The following is an 18744-nucleotide window of genomic DNA, read 5'->3' on the forward strand; positions in this document are numbered from 1 at the left end:
TTCAAGGTATTGTAAGACCACACTTCGTTTAACCATTCATTTATTGAAGGATATTTGGGTTGTTAGTAGTTTGGGGCCACTAGGAATCAGTCTGCCACATGTGTGTGTAGATTATCATGTGAACACAGAATTCGTGCAGCTGTCTCAGAGGAATGTGGCCCAGAGAAAGCAAAGGACTCTGGTGTGGCTGCCTTTTCCTGATGGTCTCCACTGGTTTGTGGTTCAACTGGTTGAAATAGATAACAGTGTCACCCATTGTTCCTACTCACCCTACTCCCAAGTCTAGGTGGAAATCCTCCTTCATCGCCCTTACCTCCTCCACCACCCCTGTCTCCTCCATCACTCCCGTCTCCCCCATCACTCCCATCTCCTCCATCACTCCCATCTCCTCCATCACTCCCGTCTCCTCCATCACTCCTGTCTCCTCCATCACTCCTGTCTCCTCTTCACTTCTGTCTCCTCCATCACTCCTACCTCCTCCATCACTCCCGTCTCCTCCATCACTCCCATCTCCTCTTCACTTCTGTCTCCTCCATCACTCCCATCTCCTCTTCACTTCTGTCTCCTCCATCACTCCCGTCTCCTCCATCACTCTTGTCTCCTCCATCACTCCTGCCTCCTCCATCACCCCATCTCCTCCATCACCCTGTCTCCTCCATCACACTGCCTGCTCTATCACCACTCCATGTGTGAACTTGGGCAAGACAGCCTGGTTCCGAGAGGGTTGCTCTTACTCATCTCAGCCTGTCTGTGGCAGGAAGGCCAGCAAGATCATCTAGGGTGGGGGCAGGGGTTGCTCTGCAGGGTCTTTGAGGGTGTGGAGTGCCCTGGGTGCCTGTGACTGGGCTGATTCAGACTCCTAGACCTGAGGATGTATTGAACTGAGTGAAGTCTGCTACCCACTGTGTCTTTGAGGATCAGGGAGGAGAACCCAACAATAAACCTCTATCAGGGAAAATCTGCATGTCCTCTATGAAGCTATACCGATACCTTGAGTATGCAGTTTTCTAGTGAAGGAAATACCTACATTTCTGCACCCCAACACTCATAACTAGAAACTCTGAGTTAAATCAAAATACATTTGTTTTACTGAATTCTGTGGAACCAGCTGCTTTTGCAGTGTGACAATCTAATTCCTAAAAATTGGTCACCATTTTAAATTTGGTGGCTTCCCTGATAGTTCAGTTGGTAAAGAATCCACCTACAGTGCAGGAGACTCCAGTTCAATTCCTGGGTTGGAAAGATCTCCTGGAGAAGGGATAGGCTATGCCCTCCAGTATTCTTGAGCTTCCCTGGTGGCTCAGCTGGGAAAGAATCTGCCTATAAACCGGGAGACCTGGGTTCGATCCCTGGGATGAGAAGATCCCCTGGAGAAGGGAAAGACTACCCGCTCTAGGATTCTGGCCTGGAGAATTCCATGGACTGTATAGTCCACGGGGTCACAAAGAGTCGGACACAACTAAGTGACTTTCATTTCATTTTTAAAATTTGATGGGGGGCTCAGAGATGAATTATTATTATTATTATTTGTCTTTCAAACTTTTATTTAAGGGCACTGATCCATGATGGATTTTAGATCTTGTTGAATGCAGCCACATCCATAGACTATACATACTCATCGAAAGCAGTGATCTGCTCCTCCAGCATGTCTGTCCCAACTTTGTCGTCTCCAACTACACACTGTATTTGAAGCTTTTTAATGCCATACGCAACTGGAACTAGTTCAGAATAACCCCAGGCCAAGCCGTTTGCTTGAATGCTTCTGACGCGCCCCTCTTGTTTTGCCATATTGGTCTCATCATCCCAAGGTTTCACGTCTAATAAGATGGAAGATTGGCGACAAGTGCTGGTTTTTTGGCTTTCTTTGACTCATACTGGGCAAGGCGGTCTTCTCTTAGCCTCTTGGCTTCTTCACTTTCTTCCTCATCATCAGATCCAAAGAGATCAATGTCATCATCATCTTTACTATCTGTAGCTCCACTTTCTGTGGTGTCCTCCACATTAGCAGGGCCATACTTGCCCAAAGCTTTCTTCACTCTTGGCAGACTGGCCTTTTCCTTCTCATAAGATTTGATGTGGTTATACCAACAGAGGGCATGACACAAGTCGGCAGGTGGTGGACCTGAGACGGCTTCAAATACTGCCACATCTGCTTCTGATGGCACATACCCCTCCATGTAACTCTTGTCCGCCAAGTAGTCATTGAGCACCTGGAGGCCAGCGAGGCTCTTCAAGTCTCCAAACCCATGGCGATGGCTAATCTAGAACTGGGAGGCAGCGAAGAAAAAGAGGCATGCAACTGGTCAGCACCCAATGCTAAGAGAAAAAAGGTCAGAGATGAATTATCAACACAACAGAATCACTCTGCCTTTAAAACACCTGGCTTAAAAGCACACTTGCTGAATCACTTAGGTGAAATGCTGGCAGCCCCTGGGCTCAAGCTGCAGCCTGTTCTAGGAAACCAGTGGAACCACCTCCATTCTGGGTGCTGTGAGGTTGTCACGTGTGATCCCAAGCAGGCAACGAAGCGGCTGCTCCCCATGTGTGTCTAGATAGGGCTCTGCGTGTTGGGGCCCAGAGCGCCCGGAGTCTCCTCCTCCTTTCTGCCGCCCACGTGGTTCCCATGGGAAGAGAAGAGTGAGGCTTGTGGGACGAGCTGGCTCGGGTGTGTCTCCCCTCTGCCCCCTCAGGGCACCTGCTGTGCCTGAGGTACCGGCAGGCTGCTGGGGTTTGGACGAGGAAAGGCCAGTCTCCCCAGAGTTTTGTTGTTGCTGTCCTAGGCTCTGCAGGGGATCCCCCTTCCCGCCTCCCTCCCCGTCAGCACCAGGCAAGGAGGTCAACTCTTTCCCTTAGAAAGAGCCCAACCTGAAGCCTTTTCTCTCTTCCAATATGGAGTGGGGGTGGGGGTGGTGGTGGTGGGGAGAGGCAGTGGTTGGCCCCTAGAATTCTTTTTTAAGATTTATTTGATATGGACCATTAAAAAAAGAATTTATTGAATTTGTCCCAGTATTGCTTCTGTTTTATTTATTTATCTATTTCTGGTCATGAGGCACGTGGGATCTTAGTTTCCCAACAAGGGATCGAACCCACATCCCCTGCATTGGAAAGTGAGATCTTAACCACCAGGGAAGTCCCAGACCCCTAGAACTGTTGTGTGGAAATGTGGTTCTGCAAACAGACCAAAGGCCTGCAGACCTGGGAGGACTTCTGAGGCTCCTGGGTCAGGTCTTGTCCCACAGAGTAAAATCTTTAGAGCCCAAAGTCTGGAAAGAATGCCACTGGCTGCAAGTAATAGCCAACAAATAAATTACTCAAACAAAAATGCTAACAATTCCCTGTGCTGTATAATATAGCTGATATTTTACAGTAACTTGAAGTATAATCTATAAAAATCTTAAATCACTGTATTGGACACTTGAAACTGGAAAAATAATGTAAATCATCCATCCTGTGGTAAAAATGCTAATAATGTCAAATAAGAAGTCTTGGCAGGGTGACTTTAGGGTTAGCCTCCTTCCATCTTCATGCTCTGCTCCTCTGAGTGTGTCCGCTCATCCAGACTCCATCAGCTTTGCAAACCAGCATCTGGAAGACCATACCAAGCATGGGGTGTCTATTTCTCATGTCTCTGCTTAAGGGGGAGGAGAAGTTTCCCGAAGCATCCAGCATTCTGCATTAACCCACGCAGACGGGCTGTGTCACATGTCTGCTCTGGTCCAGGTGCTGGCCAGGGGGTGGACTTACCATCATTGGCTTAGACCTGGATCAACGAGTTTCTGATATCTCTTGAAGCTTATTGCTGACAGGTACACAGGTGAACTTGTCTTTGGAAGGAGAGAGAGCATTTTCCCCACAGCTCACTTCATACAGAGAGAAATGCACACAGAATCTTGATAGACCCCAGGTAACTTTCAGCTGAACTACTATCATGGTTTTAGATGAAAGCAGGTGGGCCACTGTGTGGATAATCAGTGACACTAGGTTCCCCAGTGATATAGGAGCCAGCCGGGCAGCCCCCAGTGGCACTGGCAGGGCCATTGATTTCCATGTCAGGGCAGGGTCAGCATCACCAGAGGCTATTTTTCAAAAGAAGCCAGAAATCCAAATCTTCACATAAAATCTTACACTTCCTAAATATTGATAATGAAGTCACATTTTTATTGACACGATGGGGCTAATAAAAATTGTCTAAGAGCTGGACTTCTAGAGATGGGAATACCACACTACCTGACCTGCCTCCTGAGAAATCCGTATGCAGGTCAAGAAGTAACAGTTAGAACCTGACATGGAACAACAGACTGGGTCCAAATTGGGAAAGGAGTATGTCCAGGCTGTATATTGTCACCCTGCTTATTTAACTTCTATGCAGAATATATCATTGCCAAAATTCCGGGCTGGAAGAAGCACAAGCTGGAATCAAGATTGCCGGGAGAAATATCAATAACCTCAGACATGATATGCAGATGACACCACCCTTATGGCAGAAAGTGAAGAGGAAATGAAGAGCCTCTTGATGAAAGTGAAAGAGGAAAGTGAAAAAGTTGGCTTAAAACTCAGCATTCAGAAAACTAATATCATGGCATCTGGTCCCATCACTTCATGGCAAATAGATGGGGAAACAATGTAAAGAGTGAGAGACTTTATTTTCTTAGGTTCCAGAATCACTGAAGATGGTGACTGTAGCCATGAAATTAAAAGGCACTTGCTCCTTGGAAGAAAAGCTATGACCAACCTAGACAGCATATTAAAAAGCAGAGATATTACTTTGCCAACAAAGGTCCATGATAGTCAAAATATGATCAACCATAGTCAAAGCTATATTTTTTCCAGTAGTCATGTGTGGATGTGAGAGTTGGACTATAAATAAAGATGAGTGCCAAAGAACTGATGCTTTTGAAATGTGGTGTTGGAGAAGACTCTTGAGAGTCTCTTGGACAGCAAAGAGATCCAACCAGTCCATCCTAAAGGAAATCAGTCCTGAATATTCACTGAAAGGACTGATGTGAAGCTGAAACTCCAATACTTTGGATGCAAAGAACTGACTCATTTGAAAAGATCCTTATGCTGGAAAAGATTGAAGGCAGGATGACGGGGGGTGAAAGAGGATGAGATGGTTGGATGGCATCACCAACTTGATAGACATGCGTTTGAGCAAGCTTTGGGAGTTGGTGATGGACAGGGGAGCCTGGTGTGCTACAATCCATGGGGTCACAAAGGGTTGGATACAGCTGAGTGACTGAACTAAACTGAACTGAAGAGCTGGACCCAACTTGGAGCCCATGGTGCTCCTTCTTTGGATAAAGCAGTCAACATCTGAAAGTTGGGATGAGGCTTTGCTGTGGTCTCTTTGCACCGACCAGCAGTGGGACCCCTACTTTGGGAGACATCAAACATTACAGGAGAGGCCCAAGGGCACTGTTACTATTCCCAGGTCTAGGGACCAGATCACTTTCTAGACGTGATCTTCCAAAGAGCACTAGAGAAGCGAGATAAGAGAAACCAGGACACTCAGAGGAAATTACCAGGGATGTTTCCGGCAATGAATGTCCCAGGCTGTGCTGGAGACAGGTAGGGCGTGGATGCTGTGATTCATCATTTCATATGGAAATGAGATGTAATTCGGAACTCTTTTGAGAAATGAAAGGTGATGATCAAACATACACCAGCTAGTTAGTTCAGTCGCTCAGTTGTGTCCGACTCTTTGCGATCCTATGAATCACAGCACGCCAGACCTCCCTGTCCATCACCAACTCCCGGAGTTCACTGAGACTCACGTCCATCGAGTCAGTGATGCCATCCAGCCATCTCATCCTCTGTTGTCCCCTTCTCCTCCTGCCCCAAATCCCTCCCAGCATCAGGGTCTTTTCCAATGAGTCAACTCTTCACATGAAGTGGCCAAAGTATTGAAGTTTCAGATTCAGCATCAGTCCTTCCAATGAACACCCAGGACTGATCTCATTTAGGATGGACTGGTTGGATCTCCTTGCAGTCCAAAGGACTCTCAAGAGTCTTCTCCAACACCACAGTTCAAAAGCATCAATTCTTCGGCACTCAGCTTTCTTCACACTCCCATTCTCACATCCATACATGACCACTGGAAAAACCATAGCCTTGACTAGACAGACCTTTGTTGGCAAAGGTCTCTTCTTTTCAATATGCTATCTTGGTTGGTCATAACTTTCCTTCCAAGGAGTAAGCATCTTTTAATTTCATGGCTGCAATCACCATCTGCAGTGATTTTGGAGCCCCAAAAAATAAAGTCTGACACTGTTTCTACTGTTTTCCCATCTATCTGCCATGAAGTGATGGGACCGGATGCCATGATATTAGTTTTCTGAATGTTGAGCTTTAAGCCAACTTTTTCACTCTCCTCTTTCACTTTCATCGAGAGGCTTTTCAGTTCCTCTTCACTTTCTGCCATAAGGGTGGTGTCATCTGCATATCTGAGGTTATTGATATTTCTCCCAGCAATCTTGATTCCAGCTTGTGCTTCTTCCAGCCCAGTGTTTCTCATGATGTACTCTGCATAGAAGTTAAATAAGCAGGGTGACAATAGATAGCCTTGACGTACTCCTTTTCCTATTTGGAACCAGTCTGTTGTTCCATGTCCAGTTCTAACCGTTGCTTCCTGACCTGCATATAGGTTTCTCAAGAGGCAGGTAGGTGGTCTGGTATTCCCATCTCTTTCAGAATTTTCCACAGTTTATTGTGATCCACATAGCCAAAGGCTTTGGCATAGTCAATAAAGCAGAAATAGATGTTTTACTGTGGCTCAGATCGTGAACTCCTTATTGCCAAATTCAGACTTGAATTGAAGAAAGTGGGGAAAACCACTAGACCATTCAGGTATGACCTAAATCAAATCCCTTATGATTATACAATAGAAGTGAGAAATAGATTTAAGGGACTAGATCTGATAGACAGAGTGCCTGATGAACTATGGAATGAGGTTCATGACATTGTACAGGAGACAGGGATCAAGACCATCCCCATGGAAAAGAAATGCAAAAAAGCAAAATGGCTGTCTGTGGAGGCCTTACAAATAGCTGTGAAAAGAAGAGAAGTGAAAAGCAATAGAGAAAGGGAAAGATGTAAGCATCTGAATGCAGAGTTCCAAAGAATAGCAAGGAGAGATAAGAAAGCCTTCCTCAGCAATCAATGCAAAGAAATAGAGGAAAACAACAGAATGGGAAAGACTAGAGATCTCTTCAAGAAAATTAGAGATACCAAGGGAGCATTTCATGCAGAGATGGGCTCAATAAAGGACAGAAATGGTATGGACCTAACAGAAGCAGGAGATATTAAGAAGAGGTGGCAACAATACACAGAACTATACAAAAAAGAGCTTCACGACCAAGATAATCACGATGGTGTGATCACTGACCTAGAGCCAGACATCCTGGAATGTGAAGTCAAGTGGGCCTTAGAAAGCATCATTATGAACAAAGCTAGTGGAGGTGATGGAATTCCAGTTGAGCTATTTCAAATCTTGAAAGATGATGCTGTGAAAATGCTGCACTCAATATGCCAGCAACCCCATGTCCAAGGAGCAGCGGCTGTGTGGGCACAAGAGGGCTGAGAGGAGCTACTCCACGTTCATGGTCAGGAGGGGTGGCCATGAGGAGATACCCCTCGTCCAAGGTAAGGAGCAGCAGCTTCGCTTTGCTGGAGCAGCCGCTGCGCTTTGCTGGAACAGCCATGAAGAGATACCCCACATCCATGGTAAGAGAAACCCAAGTAAGACGATAGGTGTTGCAAGAGGGCATCAGAGGGCAGACACACAGAAACCATAATCACAGAAACAGACACCAGGCAGATAAAATTAGACAAATGGGCCCAAACTCAGGCATGTGAATCTAGCCTCAGGGTAGCAATAGTAGCTGAATCCATCAGAAACTGAGAGGGCTCTCTGCACACCCTGGGCCACCTGTACCTTGACTGGAGTCAGTTGGCCTAGATTCAAGTTCTGACTGTATTCCTTACTAGCTAGGCAAGTTCCTAACCACTCTAAGCTTTCCCAGCTGGAAATGAGCATGATGGTCACGTCAGTACCCACCTCACTGGGTTGTTAGGAGAAAATTTTTATTAACTTTTTGGTATTTTTTCTCTGTTCCTTTTCTATAACTGTGTGTATATGTGTTATATGCTGTTGTTGTTCAGTCGCTAAATAGTGCCTGACTCTTTGCAACTCCATGAATGGCAGCACACCAGGCTTCCCTGTCCTGTGTCCCTGAGTTTGCTCAAATTCACGTCCGTGGAGTTGGTGATGCCATCCAACCATCTCATCCTCTGTCATCCCCTTCTCTTCCTGCCTTCAATCTTTCCCAGCATCAGGGTCTTTTCCAATGAGGTGGCTTTTTGCATCAGATGGTCAAAGTATTGGAGCTTCAGCTTCAACATCAGTCCTTCCAATGAATATTCAGGACTGATCTCCTTTAGGATGGACTGGTTGGATCTCCTTGCAGTCCAAGGGACTCTCAAGAGTCTTCTCCAACACCACAGTTCAAAAGCATCAATTCTTCAGTGCTCAGCTTTCTTTATCGTCCAACTCTCACATCCATACACGACTACTGGAAAAACCATAGCTTTGACTAGATGGATCTTTGTAGGCAAAGTGACATCTCTGCTTTTTAAAATACTGTCTAGGTTTGTCATATATATTCTTTCAAGGAGCAAGTGTCTTTTAATTTTGTGGCTGTAGTCACTGTCTGCATTGATTTTGGAGCCCAATAAAATGAAATCTGACACTGTTTCCACTTTTTGCCCATCTATTTGCCATGAAGTAATAGGACTGGATGCCATGATCTTCGGTTTTTGAATGTTGAGTTTTAAGCCAGCTTTTTCACTCTCCTCTTTCACCGTCAAGAGGCTGTTTATTTCCTCTTCACTTTCTGCCATTAGAGTGGAATCATCTGCATATCTGAGGTTGTTGGTATTTCTCCTGGCAATCTTGATTCCAGCTTGTGAGTCATCCAGCCCAGCATTTCCTGTGATGGACTCTGCATATAAATTAAATTAATAGGGTGACAATACTTGACATACTCCTTTCCCAGTTTTGAACCAGCTGGTTGTTCCATGTCTGGTTCTAACTGTTGCTTCTTGTCCTGCATACAGGTTTCCCTCTTTTTCAGATTTCCTTCCCATTTAGGTAACCACAGAGCATCGAGTAGAGTTCCCTGTGCTATGTAGTAGGTTCTCATTAGTTACCTGCTTTATGTATAGTATCTGTAGTGTGTATGTGTCAATACCAGTCTCCCAATTCATCCCATCAACTCCATTCCCTTTTGGTTCCCATACATTTGTTCTCTATGTCTGTGTCTCTATTTCTGCTTTGCAAATATGTTCATCTGTACCATTTTTCTAGATTCTACATATATGTGTTAATATACAAATTTCTTTTTCTCTGTCTGACGTCACTGTTTTCTAATGACTGTTGTATGCATGCTTTTTTTCATGAAGAATTGAATCTTGAATGTGGGACATACAGACATCTTTATTTCCATAAAACTGTATTGTCTAAATGGGGCAAAACTCTATGCCATTTATTGGAACCACTGAGGGTGTTGTAAATGCTAAAGGGATCCTGAAAATTACCAAGCCAGCTGTGTGAGCAGGATTTACAGGCTCGCGTCTCACGCTGAGCTGTCCTGGAGACAGAATCTGCCCGAAGCCCTGTACCCTTTCCTTGATCTATCTCTTTCCAAATGTTGACGAGCCGCTTTGCTTGCCAAAGCCAGATCTGGGAAGTGAGTACTAGTTAGCCTTAAAAACAACGCTCGGCCCAGTCAAGTTTTCTGTAAATACTGTGCATGATAAGTTACACAAGGACACTATTTATGAAATGTGGGAAAATTGATAAGGCTGTATAAGCATGCTTACCAGCCAAGGGGTGGGGGCGGGGGTAAGGGCCCCCTTTGTTTTTCTTTGAAAAAAAACTCCCTGTCTGCAGCCAGTGAAACAGGTTTCCTCCTGCTCAGTTTTGCTCAGTGAGGGGCGGGAGGGTGTGGGGTCGGCCTTCAGCCAGCACCTCTGTCTCTTGGTTGCCCTAATGGACTCCTCGCTGGGGTGATGGCATCAGGACCCCCGTCTCCCCTCTCTTACAGACCAGGAAACCCAGCCCTCTGGAGATGCAGAGCTTAGGTCCCGCCCCAAAGCCAGCAAATATCCAAACCAAGGCACCAATGCCAGAGGCAAGTTCAGGTGATCAACGCTTGTCAGCGTACTGGTGGGGCAGTGACTCCTCCCCCCAAAATCCCTGCCCAGATGTGAGCCCCTGGAGCCCTCACAGAGCCCCTTGGAGATGTGAGGAACTGCTATGGACTCTCATACATGGACAGAGAGGTCCCACAGCTCATCTAAAGCCACACAGCTTGTGAGGGGCAGAGTGGGATTTGAACCAGGGGTAGATGTGTTCTGTCCCTTTAAACAGCTGGAAACTCACAAACCAGCCCTGGCGGGGTGTGTCCTCAAGTGGTTTTGCACACGTGGGATAGTGTACCCAGGAGGGTCAGCACAGTAGCTCACACTGTGACACAGAGTGTTGCTTTCATTCTTCATTTGTTCTTTAGTTTTGTTCATTTTTCATTTTGTAGAGATGTTTATAACTGCTCTATTTCTATGAAAAGGGGAACAATATAGCTCCATCTGAGCCTGAAACCATGGTTGCCTGCTGAGTGGTCCTCACACACCATTTGGGTCTCTGCACAGAGGGTGGAGGGCTGCCACATGAAGGTCTTAGCCCTTCAGTGCTTCCCCACAGATTTCAGATAAAAGTCAAGTTGTTACTGTTTGGGCTCTCAGGGCTCCTCCCCTCCCCAGGTCCTCCTATCCATTCCTCAGGCTCTCGTAGGACCGCCTTTCCTTCACTCCCTTAACAAGGTCGTGGGCTTCCCACCCCAGGGCCTTAGCACATGCTATTCCCCTACATGAACGCCATTTCCCCTCTTATCTTTTCCTCCTTTAAATTCCAGCTTCGTTGCCATTCTTTCCCAGAGGAGCCTGTCCCAAGTGTCCATCCCAAGGATCTCTCCCGACACCCTGAGGTACCTGTCACCACTAAAACTGCTCAACATGTTCAAATCTGTCCATTTTAAGGGATGTCAAAGGTCATGAGGGCAGGAGTTTTCTCCTAGAATATCAGTGCTGAGCCCAGTACACAATAAGGCCTTAATCAACATTGCTTGGGTGGATGGATGGTTAGGTAGATGGATGCATAGATGGATAAAAAGATGGATAGATGGATGGATGGATGGGTAGGTGGGTGGATGGTTGGATGAGTGCATGGATGGATAGGTGGGTGGATGGATCTCCATAGACACTAAAGAGCAAGGGAGAACTCAATGGATTCTAAGAAAGCATCTCTGGACTCTTGCAAACATCTGATTAAAATAAAAAGAACACAAGGAGCACCCCCTGAGGGCTCTCTGACTGGAGTCTGAGGTGAGTGCTTTATCCCTTCTGGAGGCTAAAGCCCCTGAGTTCCCAACCCCCACGACAGCCTACTGGAAGCTCTGAGGACAGCTGGTGTCCCATCTCAGTCACTCGGAGGTTTGCCACTCTCCACTGAGCACTCCCTTTGGGGGCTGGGTCCTCACCATCCACCCAGAGTGCCGAGAGTCATGGGTGCCCGTGGGTAGGGGGAGCCAAAGGGGGAGGGTCCAGTCCTCTCCCTTCTCTGGGGAGACGGATGTGTGGTCTGCAGGTCTCCTGAGGGTCCCAGCTGGAGCCCCAGGTCACCTGCTCAATTTAGTGTCACCCAGTGCCGGCCCCTTCCTTGACCTTGTCTCACTCCTCCCCTCTCAAATAAACTGCGTATCTCAAATCCTTGTCTGGGCTCTACTTCTTGGGGACCCCAACTGGTGACAGTCTCAGTGAGCAGAACACACCGTCATCACAGGAAAAGAACTCTTCAAGGGCCTCTGTGAGTCGCTGTGCGGAAGGAGGTCAGCCGTGGCCTGGATGGATTCTGGGCTCAGACCTCCCACCCTTCCGGTAACCCTGAGCTGAGGAAAAACAGGCGCACAAGCCTCGGCCTGTGAGGTCAAAGACATTTTCATCTTTTCCTTTATGATGCTTTCTGCGAAGCTGCCACATCACAACACAGCATTTGCACTACAAAACCCTGACAACTGCCAAATTTCACCCAATTGAGTTTAACGTTCTCAAGGAGGGAGCTTGGCATTGTGTTAGAAACTCAGACATTCCCACGGCCCAGTTCCTATTTTAAAATTGCCTATCTATTTAAAGTTCACGATGAGGGGACACAAGAGAAAAAAGACTCAAAGCCAAAGGGAACATGAGTGCGCAAAAGGAGAGTCCAGTTTGCTTCTAAAAAAGGCTGAAAATTATAACCATCGTGTCTCAAGTCTGAGGATTTTTTTTCTTTCCCTCTTCTGGTTGTTTGCAAACCAAAGTGGAATATTATTATGGGTTATGAAGTGAGTTTCTCAAGTTCCTGGCCCCCTCCAAATCTCTACTCACTCCGCGGCGTGCCCTCACATGGATGGGAAGGAGGAGGGACCCCCAAATAAAGGCGCTGGTGTATGCAAGCCACAAACGTCTCCCCACCCCCATCGCCGCTGCATTTCCTTAGCCCGCACCCAGCGACGTTGCCTGGCTCCTTTTATGCACAACAAAACCGTGATGAAGGCTGCAGGAGTCAGAAGCTATTCAGCACAGGAAGCCCCTGTATCCGGTGAGGAATAAGAAGTGCAGCGGCAGGATGCGCCTTGGGTCAGGGGGCCGCGGAAAGCCTTCAGCCTTTGTGTCCTTCTCTGTGACGGAGCGTCCACGTCTGAGCCCTCGGCTCCCCTCGGAGCTCAGCTTGGGCTGCCGCTGTCACCGCCGGGGCGTCAGCCTCCCACCCAGAGGGACACAGAGGCCACGATGGCCAGTTCCGCTGGCCTGCTGCTGCTGCTGCTGCTGTCGATCCAGTCCTGGGCAGAGAACACCACTGACTGGGAGGCTGTGGTCTGCGCGGGGGCTGCCTGCTACACGGCCCACAGGCACAAGCTGAGTGCGGAGGATGCCCAGCTCCATTGCAGCAAGAAAGGGGGCAATCTGGCCACGGTAAAGAGTGAGGAGGAGGCCCGGCACATCCAGGGTGCCCTGAGCCAGCTCCTGCTGCTGGGGGCGCCCCTGCAAGAACGCCCGAAATTCTGGATTGGGCTCCAGCGAGAGAAAGGCACTTGCTCGGACAGCAGCCTACCCCTGAAGGGCTTCAGCTGGCTGGGCGATGGGGAGGACTCGCAGTACAACAACTGGTACAAAGAAGTTAGGAACACCTGTACCCACAGGCGCTGCGTGTCCCTGATTCTGGACCTGTCTGTGCCGGGCCTGGCCAGCAGCCTCTCCAAGTGGGTCGATGGTCCTTGTGGGCACTCCGGGTTTCCTGGGATGAACATCGAGGGCTTTGTGTGCAAGTTCAGTTTCAAAGGCATGTGCCGGCCGCTGACCCTGGGGGGCCCGGGTCAGGTGAACTACACGACCCCTTTCCAGGCTACCAGCTCCTCCCTGCAGGCCGTGCCCTTTGCCTCGATGGCCACCGTGGCCTGTGAGGACGGGGACGAGGGCAGGCAGCACTACTTTCTGTGCAAGGAGAAGGCCCCCAGCGAGTTTGACTGGGACAGCTCAGGGCCCCTCTGTGTGAGCCCCAAGTTCGGCTGCGACTTCAACAATGGAGGCTGCCAGCAGGACTGCTTCGAGGGCGGGGATGGCTCCTTCCGATGCGGCTGCCGGCCGGGGTTCAGGCTGCTGGACGACCTGGTCAGTTGCGCCTCTCGGAACCCTTGCAGCTCCAGCCCGTGCAGAGGGGAGGCCACGTGCTTCCCCGGGTCCCTCGGAACAGACTTTACGTGCCACTGTCCCCCAGGCTACCAGCTGGACTCGACTCAGCGGGACTGCGTGGACGTGGATGAGTGCCGGGACAACCCCTGTGCCCAGGACTGTGTCAACACCCCTGGAAGCTTCCGCTGTGAGTGCTGGGTGGGCTTTGAGCCTGGCGGCCCTGAAGAGGGGGCCTGCGTGGATGTAGATGAGTGTGCCCCTGGCCACTCGCCCTGCGCCCAGAGCTGCACCAACACCGAGGGCTCCTTCTATTGCTCCTGCGAGGAGGGCTACGAGCTGGCCGAGGAGGATGGCACCCAGTGCCTGGACGTGGATGAGTGTGAGGTCCAGCAGGGTGGCCTCTGCGACAGCCTGTGCTTCAACACAGAGGGGTCCTTCCGCTGTGGCTGCCTGCCGGGCTGGGAGCTGGACCCCAATGGCGTCTCCTGCACTGGGGGGCCCACATCATTGGGACCACTGACCAGGTCTCCCCTTGGGGAAGACACGGGAAATGGAGAAGGGGGGCTCCAGTCTCCTGCCACTGTGTCCAGTCCCAGCGGGGACAACCCTGAGGGTACCTCCACAGTGGTGCCCTCCAACAGGAGACTCTCCCTCCCAGCTAGAGTCCCCACCTCCCTGCCCCCATCGGAGATGCTGGCCCCCAGTGCGACGCCTGGGGTCTGGATGGAGCCCAGCACCCATTACCCCACAGCCACCACCGGCCACAGGGAGACTGCAGGCGAGGATTTCACAGCCAAGCAGAGCGACCAGGGCACGGACGGACAGCAGCTGCTCTTATTTTACATTCTTGGCACCGTGGTGGCCATCCTGCTCCTGCTAGCTCTGGCCTTAGGGCTGCTGGTCTGTCGCAAGCGCAGGGCCAAGAGGGAGGAGAAGAAGCAGCAGCCGCAGAGCGCAGCGGACAGCTATGCCTGGGTCCCCGAGCGGGCTGAGAGCAGAGCCATGGAGAACCCCTACAGGTGAAGGAGGTTGGGTCGCCCGGGGGGAGTGTGGCAGGCACAGAGGCGGGGTGGGGGCGGCAGTGACCATGGCACGCAGCAGGCAGAGATGAGGGGTAGGCTCGGGCCCCTCTGGGATCACCTCAAGGCCCACATGTGCCCTCTGGGGGTGCCACCTGCCCCGTGTCCCCACGCCCAGGGTCCAGATGGCATGGCCCCGGGGCAGCAGCTTCCAATGTGTTGCCCTTTGTTCCCATAGTCCGACGCCAGGGACAGACTGCTGATGCTGACGAGGCCCCTGGACACTGGCAGCGACCACCATCCTCAGAGCCAGGAGACCATTGAAAGCAGGACCCCCATCCTCCTGGAAGACTGGACTGGAATCTTAGCAAGTAGTTGTCAACCTTCTCTTTAAATGCCTGGCAGCTTGAACCGTGCAGGTATCACACGTGTGTAGTGTGGAAGCGGGGGAGGGTCAGGTGTCATTTTAGGAATTTCATGCGTGTTAACAATTCTCCTTCCCTCTCCTGTTGAAATTCAAATGTGACTGAGTTCATATCACTCCTGATCCTGGATCGGACTTGACATGTCAGGTGCTAACAGGCTCCCTTTGAACTGCTTCTCTGCCCGCATACACCTCTAATAACAGGACACAAATCAGGGCAAATTTGGACTGAAATGATTTGTGCCTTCTGGTGTGATGAAGCCTGAGTCTATCTGTTGTCTGATTATGTAAGAAGCTCTGTTTCTGACGGAGGGAACGTGTTCAGGCTGGAGGCATATTTTTTCCATTCTTGCGTTCCACTTAGGTGGCAGAGGCAGGGCGTTTAGAAATCACATCTCTCTAGCTCTTCGGGTTCTAATTGTCTTCAGTTTATTTGCAAATGAAATCTGAACAATGTGGGGAAAATTGTACCAAGCGAGTAAACAGTGACTCTGGAAACTAGGGATAGAAGGCAGGGTTTGTTTCAAAACTACGTGAGTCAATTTGTCTCAATAAATGTTCCCATGTTCCACCCTGTGTTTGACTGGTGAGACCGACATTCGTGAAGTCAAAGGTTAAAGACCACTGGTGTCCGGGGCCAAGTGGCCCCACGGCCTCGATGCCAACCTGCCGTCTCTGTACTCTGCCTGGGCTTGGACGCTCTGGCGGTTTCTGGATGATGTGAGGGGCTGAGTTTAAAAGGTGCTGTAACAGCATTTAGCGCAGTTCACGGTGGTGGAGGCCCCCTGAGAGCTGAGCCCGTCTTGTGGACACAGCACAACCAAGTCAGGACTCGTCCCCTGGGTGCTGGCCCAGTACTGCGTACAGCACAGGTGTCCTCTGGCCCTTTTCCTTAAAAAAAGAAGACAAGAGGGGATGGAGAGAGAATGAGAGTATAACTAAGATCTTGTGCAACAGCAGACACTGCTCAGAGCCGTTTTAATTTATAACGTCGTCTGTAAGCGCCCACTAGCCAGATTTCCCACAACTAAGACTGCTGTGGTCAGTGGTGCTCGGTCCCCATCGGTTCAGCCTGGGTCCCTGGAAAGCAGCCCAGAATTCACTGTGGGGTGGAGCCCTTAGAAGCTGCCTGAGCAGCACAGGAGGCCTGGGCACCTGGAGAAGGTGGGACTGGGGGTGAACCCCTTGCCACACCCCTCCCTGATGCTCCCCTTCCCCTGCAGGACAGACCAAGGAAACCATTTCTAGGATCCAAACTCTGCCCCAGAGGTCAGCACCCCACGTGCTTGGCCTTCAGAGCCAAGTAGATGCCTTTTGCCAATTTCGAAATGAAGGTGCTATAGCTCACATTGAAAAAAAAAAAGGAAAAGTGGAAGGGGTAGGGGGAAGGAAGGAAGGAAGTAATGATGGAGGTCTGAGGGGGCCCAGCACAGGGTTCGGAGTGTCTGCTTCTGAAAGTCACCTAATATTCTGCAGCTTCCACTTGGAACACTGGGCTTTAATGCTCCAGGGGTGGAACGCTGTGCCCCTCAGCCCGGGGTCCCTGGGCGCCATGCTGGGTAGTGCTGACTGTGGGCCATTTGTGGCTGTGTGTGCCGCTGGCTGGTATCTGCACTTATAGAAATGCTTCGCTCTAGGGCTTTACAGACCTCACTCTGGTCACTGGGGTGAGGGGGACATTCCCAATCCAGGCTGCCCGCGACCCCTGTGGTCCACCAGCCTTGAATTGGCTGAAGCCGTTGGATTTCTTCCACGGCCTGGCCCCATCTGGTTTCTGTGTTTGAATTCTTCTTGGGGTGAGTAGGAAGAAAGCAGTGGCACCCCACTCCAGAACTCTTGCCTGGAAAATCCCATGGACAGAGGAGCCATGGGTGGGCTGCAGTCCATGGGGTCGGTGAGAGTTGGACACAACTGAAGTGACATACGCAGCCCTGCCCGCTGCGCCTCTCCCCGTTCCCCCCACCACTGAGCACCCCCATGGGGAGAAATGGGTGGATAAGTAACAGCTTCTCCAAATCTGCTCCATCAGAGTCGGCCCCTCTGCTGACAACCCGCCCTCGCAGCCGCCACCCAGCTGGACGACCTTGGGCCGTGACTCTGATGAAAAGTGTCAGATGGATGCTTCCTTCTCCCATTGAACCTGCTTTGGCCCAGGGGTTTGAATCCTTGTTTTGGGAGCTCGAGGCCAATGGACAAAGTATCTATTTATCCAGAAGCCAGGTGGCTCGATCATGACAACCAGGTAAATGGACAGATGGAGCGTGGGGAGAGGTGGGTTCTGCCACGCGAGGACTCCTCCAGCAGCGGGCTGAATGGGGCTGACCAGGTGCTTTGACCTGCCGAGCAGCAGAGCAAGCCGGATGCTGGGATAAAGGAGAGGCTCCACTTAGCAACACGTTCAAAGACAACTTGGGCTTCTGTCCATGGCTCAATAATTCTATGTTTGGGACAAACTCATCACATGAGTGACGCAGATAAGTTAAAGGGAGACTGTCTCCTCAAACAGGCCTGCTCCTGAATTTCAGGGACAGTCTCTACCATCACTGCTCTTCTCTCTTGCTGGCCATTTGGAGGGGCTGAAGCAGGAAGACAGTCCCCTGGGAAAGTGGAGTGTAGACAGCCAAGGATGGGCCATTCTCCAAATTTCCCTTGGGCGTGGAGGACCTGGGGAGTGTCCTTTGTATGATGAACCCACGACTGCTTGGCTGAGTGGCCTTGAGGCAGAAGTAACCTTGCTGGTGTCACTTTGGTGCCTGTCCCCTGTCCCCAGAGGCACTAAGGGTGAACCCACCAGCTCTGGCCTGAAGCCGGGAGGGACTCAGCCTGTGGTGACCACCAGGCCTGGCAAAGCCATCTCAGGCTTGAGTGCCCGTCGCCAATAGACTAGCAGCCTCTCCAAAAGGTTAGTCTTCACATCTTTCCCCATGCTCAGGTGAAAAGTGAAATAAAAATCTAAACCCATATGTGAGTGTGCTTCCGTGCAGCCTTCAAGAGTAGCAGAGTTGGGAGTGAAACTCTCTCCCCCACACGCGTGTGTAGCTGCGTCTTTTATGTTCTGGTTGTGAGCTTTGTTTGAGCACATTGTGCAGGGCCTAGATGTGGATTTGATCGTTAGCTACTTTTATTCCTTCTGTCTTTCCCATATAGATTTCTATAAAAACTAAGAACAGAGATGAGATTTGACTCTGAAAAAGGTACCAAATTCAAAATGATGCAGTTTTTTAAAAAACAAATAGAGGAAAGCCTTTTCCTATTGTTTTTCTTCTTAGTTTCTCCATTGTCTAAATCAGGAAAACAGGAAAGCACTGCTTTCCAGCAGCTGCAAAATGGTGTAATGTCCCCTACATATTTCCACCGCTGAAAACAATAGGGTTAGCATGGAAATCAGAGACAGAAAATCCCTGAAAACATCTGTCCCTCTCTGGCTGCAAAACCCAAGGCTTAAATCTGTGTAGTTTGTGGAGCCTGTCAACTAAAAGAAAGAGGATGATCAAACTCTCCACGGGTTCAGTAATC

The 18744-nt window shown here is 49.9% G+C and overlaps 1 protein-coding gene and 1 pseudogene across 1 annotated transcript; one reads left to right on the forward strand and one right to left on the reverse strand.

The window, feature by feature from the left end:
* Window positions 1–1566: 1566 nt before the first annotated feature.
* On the reverse strand, window positions 1567–3750 carry LOC102414361 (annotated as a pseudogene).
* Window positions 3751–12370: 8620 nt separating this feature from the next.
* Window positions 12371–15799, forward strand: CD93 (CD93 molecule). Its single transcript, XM_006062807.3, has 2 exons — window positions 12371–14804; window positions 15043–15799. Exons 1-2 carry the CDS (start codon window positions 12886–12888, stop codon window positions 15065–15067), a joined length of 1944 nt encoding a protein of 647 aa, XP_006062869.1. The 5' UTR covers window positions 12371–12885; the 3' UTR covers window positions 15068–15799.
* The last annotated feature ends 2945 nt before the right edge of the window (window positions 15800–18744 follow it).

Source organism: Bubalus bubalis, chromosome 14 (genome assembly GCF_019923935.1).
Source record: "Bubalus bubalis isolate 160015118507 breed Murrah chromosome 14, NDDB_SH_1, whole genome shotgun sequence".
NCBI classification, from domain to species: Eukaryota; Metazoa; Chordata; class Mammalia; order Artiodactyla; family Bovidae; genus Bubalus; species Bubalus bubalis.

Bases quoted from the DNA above. Each gene is read 5' to 3' on its own strand.
- CD93 (XM_006062807.3), top strand. From the start codon at position 12,886: ATGGCCAGTTCCGCTGGCCTGCTGCTGCTGCTGCTGCTGTCGATCCAG. The intron at 14,805-15,042 runs GTGAAGGAGGTT...TTGTTCCCATAG, and splicing joins GCCATGGAGAACCCCTACAG to TCCGACGCCAGGGACAGACT.